Source organism: Triticum aestivum, chromosome 2D, assembly GCF_018294505.1.
Source record: "Triticum aestivum cultivar Chinese Spring chromosome 2D, IWGSC CS RefSeq v2.1, whole genome shotgun sequence".
NCBI lineage: Eukaryota > Viridiplantae > Streptophyta > Magnoliopsida > Poales > Poaceae > Triticum > Triticum aestivum.
The window spans coordinates 34127180-34132120 of NC_057799.1; the positions used below are offsets into that span (position 1 = coordinate 34127180).

At 52.2% G+C, this 4941-nt stretch overlaps 1 protein-coding gene across 1 annotated transcript; it reads right to left on the reverse strand.

Annotated features, from left to right (window-relative positions):
• Positions 1 to 3813: 3813 nt before the first annotated feature.
• Positions 3814 to 4686, reverse strand: LOC123048533 (glycine-rich cell wall structural protein 2-like). Its single transcript, XM_044471615.1, has one exon. The coding sequence runs from the start codon at positions 4683 to 4685 to the stop codon at positions 3969 to 3971; it is 717 nt and encodes a 238-aa protein (XP_044327550.1). The 5' UTR covers position 4686; the 3' UTR covers positions 3814 to 3968.
• Between the last annotated feature and the right edge of the window lie 255 nt (positions 4687 to 4941).

Below are 4941 nucleotides of genomic sequence, written 5' to 3' on the forward strand. Positions count from 1 at the left end.
TGTTTCGCTAGTGCCATACCTTGCATCAAAGCGTGAATCTCGGCCTCCAACGCATCATTACAGTTAAATAAGAACCTGTATGCCGTGAAAATAACACTCCCATCATGTCTCCGTAGGACCATACCGGCGGCCGCCGATCCGTCAGCCTCTGAAAATGCTCCATCCACCGATAGGGCCACATGATCTACAGGGGGCTGTGGCCATGGCGGGGGCGGCGGTGAGACCTTGATCACATGAGATGGAAGTAAATCTTCACATGTCATTTTCCCCTTAATGATTTCCTCTATAGTATATATCCTTGACAGCCGCAACGAATTAAAGTAACTTTGCAGAAAATCAACAGATGTGGAGGAGCTTCTTTACCATGAACCATGTTTGTACGTAAGTTCCAGATCCTCCAAATCAACATGATTATCTTAGTTACAGGAGTTACTTTGTAATTTCTTGGATTTATGGTCCAAAGCATTGAACATGTAATTTTCATCAAGCTTGAATAAAGTTTCAGGTTTTTCTAAAATCATATATGAAATGAATGGCTATGAAGTCGGTCGATATTTAATTAATTTTCAAATGACTAGGAGTTAGCCAATCAAAATAAAGAGACTCGGTGCACAGGATATATGCTCCATAAAATCCCGTAAAACACCAAAATATCTATTCTAGTACACCGTATGTATGAGTCAACTGAGTTGCACATCATCAAGTCTATAATTGTGTTGACCAGATGGACTACAAAGGTGCCTCATAAAACTAAAAGATATATTGAAGCGCACCGATCAATTCTATAGTTACCATAAAGCTATATATAAAGTATTAACTTGCAGAATGTTCACAACACCCGGACCCGAACAAAGCCACACCACAATGCGGTTTTCACATCTACCAAAAATTGCTAAAAAATGACTAACAGAGTTTTGCCAAACTTATGTAAGGCGGATGTGCCTCCTGGTTGATAAATGAAACAGAGACATGATTTTCAGCACCCGGGTGCTCCTACATTCGAGGAGCCCTCGCCTTAAAAAAAAATCATTCTTCAAAGTTATTTGTTGCTGAAACTTTGCAAGAACATCAAATCTTTGATCATCTTTGATTCCTGAAACTTTCAGATTTTTTTAATGAATTTACTGTTCATGAGGGTGTAGGGGCACCTGGGAGCTGTTACACCTTTCTCAAATGTAACACGTTGTTCCCCCCTGTGCAGAATGTTCAAATATTGTTGGGGTGCATCTAGTGTTCTATCTACATGTTATTCAGAGTTGCTAGTGTTAATCTTCTGGCTTAGTAAGGCCTACCGATGGCTAGCTGTTGTACGATGCAACTTTCAGTTTTACAAAACGAAACTGGGAAGAAAAATGTTGAAATATTCAGCTGTATATTTCTAAACCTAAAGTTACAGTTAACCTCTAATATGTACCTACAGCAACACGGCACTGATCAATGTCCCAAGGACCGAGCCTTGCGCACTCCACATAAAAAGGAACTGATTCCACATGGCACACGCTACATAATACGGCCGATCAGCAAGTTTGTGTGTTCCCTAAGGATAGCAAGCTAGCCAGTCCGCCAGCTCCAGGACATAGCTTCGCCCGCACTTCTGAATCCCCGGACCTTCTGGGGATCACTTCTCACGTTAAATGAGTTAAACAGACTGTACCCCGTGCGCGTTCCCTATACCAAATCCTGCCTCCCGCTTCACTTATACCGTTAACAGATGTAACTAACTAGAGGAATCTACGTCGAGTAACTAACTAGGAGGAATCTACTATCCTTCCACGAACAGCAAGCAATTAAGCACATCAACATTGTCTTTTTGTGGCAGCTGCAACTTGTTTTCGCGTCAGTTGATTCTCCCTTCGCGCCCGACGGGTCGGCTATGGCGACCGCAGCTCGGGCATGGGCGGGGCGGCGAGATGGCATGCCGTGGAAGGCGGTTCGGCATGGGTTGAAGGGCCGGTGGATGAAAAAGAAGTGAATTGCAGAAAATCACCACACTACAGCTTAGGTTTGCAGAAAAGACTCTTCTACAAAATTGTTGCAGAAAACACTGATTCTCGGCCTAACCTTTTGCAAAATACACTGATCAATCGCTTAGGCCATTTTAATGACGATTATGACATATGGGTCCCACATTTGATGACGTGGCGTAACGTTTTGTGGTAGACGATGTTAGGCTGGTCTTTTTTTAAAAAAAAACCTCCCTCCAAAGATAAATCCAGATCGCGGGGAGCGCTCGTCCATCCGGGCTGTGACGTGCACGGCCTGATTCCTCTGTCTCCGCCGGGGGCAGTGGTGACGCAGCGGCAATGGGCGCCGCCGTCGACGGCTAGGGGGTAGCCGAGGGGCGGCTCTAGAGTCGACGGCCGCAGGCTTCGGACGCGGGGAAGGGGAGATGGGCCCGAGGCGTCGGGGACTCGCGCGGCAGCAGCGACGGCGAGCCCGGCGGCCTCCCCGACCTCGACCCTGGCGCAAGCAGCGGCGGTCGCGCTTCCCCTTCTTCATCCCCCCTCCTCTCTGTTTCCTGAGCAGGCGGCGCGCCTCCCGGTGGCCTCCCCGACCTCGGCCCTGGAGCAAGCAGCAGCGCAGCCTCGAGCAGCACGGGCACGAGCCTCGGTGGCGGCGCACAACACGAGCACAAGCAGCTGAGTCAACGCGCAAGCAGCAGCAACGGCGCGGCGGCGCGCAGCCCCGGAGCAAGCAGCGTCAGCACGGAAGCAGCTGCAACGGTGCGGCGACGCGCAGCCCCGGAGCAAACAGCGGCGGCCCGGCGGCGCGCAGCACGTGCGCAACCAAGCAGCGACCCTCATCAGTGAGCTCAGCCGCTGCCGGGGCACCGGCGTGGGCGGCAGCGCACGAGCACGGGATTGGCCGGCGGCAGAGTACAGTCGAGCTTGGCATGGCAAGGGCCTGATTGTATTTCTGTTTTCTGATAGAAGGGTGCCTTTAAAAAAAATACCGCGAACTATTTGGTAAATTCACATCACACCATGTCTAACGCCATCACATCATAAACGAGGTTAAAACGCCCAAACAGACGGATCGGTGCTTTCTGCAAAAGATTAGGCCGAGAATCAGTGTTTTCTGCAACAATTTCGTAGAAGAGCCTTTTGTGCAAACCTACGCTGTAATGTGGTAGTTTTCTGCAATTCACTCATGAAAAAAGGTCGGAGTAAGTCATGACCAGGAGTCCAGGACTAATGTTGGAGGGGAAAAACGCATTCAGCATCGCTCCCATGAGTGACCCGGAGTAACCTAGGCGGCACCAGCCCTCATCCCCTCCCCGTGGACGGCGGTGAGTGAATGCGTGCAATGATCTTTATCAGAAGGCGTAGGTCATGCACTCATGCACCCCCGCGGTGACATCGGCGCTCAGCAGAATCAGCAATTCAGCATGTCATATGTGTACTGCAGAATGGGGCACGGCAGCAGAGGGTTGAGTGGGCGTTGCAAGGTATCGTCAGCACCACCACCAATAGCGAGGAGCCGAGGACTCGGCGTCGGAGCCAGTGAAAAAAGGCCTGCTATAGCAAAATAGTGCAGGCCATAAAACTCAGGAAATTCGTGGTATATCATGCGCGCAATGTATAACTATATACTGATTTATAGCGTGCAATTAGAATCGCTATAGCGCGCTATTTTTTTTAATGGTTGGAGCACCAGGATGAAGAGGTAGGGCAACAGAGGATCAGGAGCCCTCTTTGAGAATTGAGCCACTTGCCCGGCACCCTGTTGAGGACCACCGCCGGTCTGCTGGTGGAGTTCAGATCCTGAACCCAGTTGCGCGGGCGTGGCGGGAGGCCTTTCGCCTCCAGAACGTACGTGATCAGAGAGCCACTATTATTCATCAACACTTGCACACACATAGCTTAGGTCATATTCCTCACGTCACCCCTTACAGGCTTACACACTAGAGATCGTTCTGAACACACATGGATTAGCTTACATGCATGGCAACTGAACACACATCGTGCTCACGGGTGGCCATTGCTCCCGCCCGCGCCGCCGCCTCCACCGCCGCCGGATCCTCCTGGCCCGGAGCCGGAGCCACTCCCGCCGCCGATCCCCGTGCCACCGCTCGCGCTCCCAGAACCTTGGCCGCTCCCCACGGCATTGCCTGCACGCCCAACCCCGCTGCCGCCGCCCAAAGCACCGGCACCGCTGCCGTCGCCTCCTCCACCACCATCGCCGCGTGTCACCGTGACAGTGACACCTTCTTTGCTGATATGGAAACCAAAGCCTTCCCCGCCGCCAAGACCCACACTGGCGCCGCCGTTGTGCGCGCTCGCGGCGCCGCCTCCGCCGACGCCGATGGCCACGTCGATCCCGTCCTTCCCGATGTCGATGCCGACCCCGGCGCCAACACCACCACCGGCGCTGCCTCCCTCGCCGTCCCGGGTGCTGCTTCCCGCGCCGCCGCCCATGCCGACGCCCACCCCGATGGTCGTGTCGGACCCGTTGCGCGACACGAGCCAACCGAACCCATGGCCGCTTCCGGAGCCATGGCCACTGCCGGCACCATCCCCTGAGAACGGCCAGTAGAACTTGTTGCCGGCGCCATGGATGGCGCTGGTACTGCCAAGGTAACCAGGGAAATGCCTGGCGTTGACAGGTGAAGAGAGAAGTGCAGCAAAACACAAGAGAGTGATGAACAGGAAGGCAGTGGCGCCACTACTGGTAGAGTTAGTCATTCTCGTTGGCGTTGCTGTGAAGGACCTCAGCATGCTGGTAGGGTTTATATAGTGAGTTAGCCATGGAGGAACCCTGATTTTTTTAATTTGGTCCCGATCTAGAGGCGGAGATTAGCTAGTCGGCTTTGGATCGAACAGCTTGCGTGCGTTGCATGAAACCTGGTAATACGGCTAGCTTGCATGCGGAGCTAGCGTATGTTGACCATTCATTTGGCTGTAGCTTTGTGGTATATATGAATTTCTAGTCTTATTTCTC

Bases quoted from the DNA above. Each gene is read 5' to 3' on its own strand.
- LOC123048533 (XM_044471615.1), bottom strand. From the start codon at position 4,685: ATGACTAACTCTACCAGTAGTGGCGCCACTGCCTTCCTGTTCATCACT.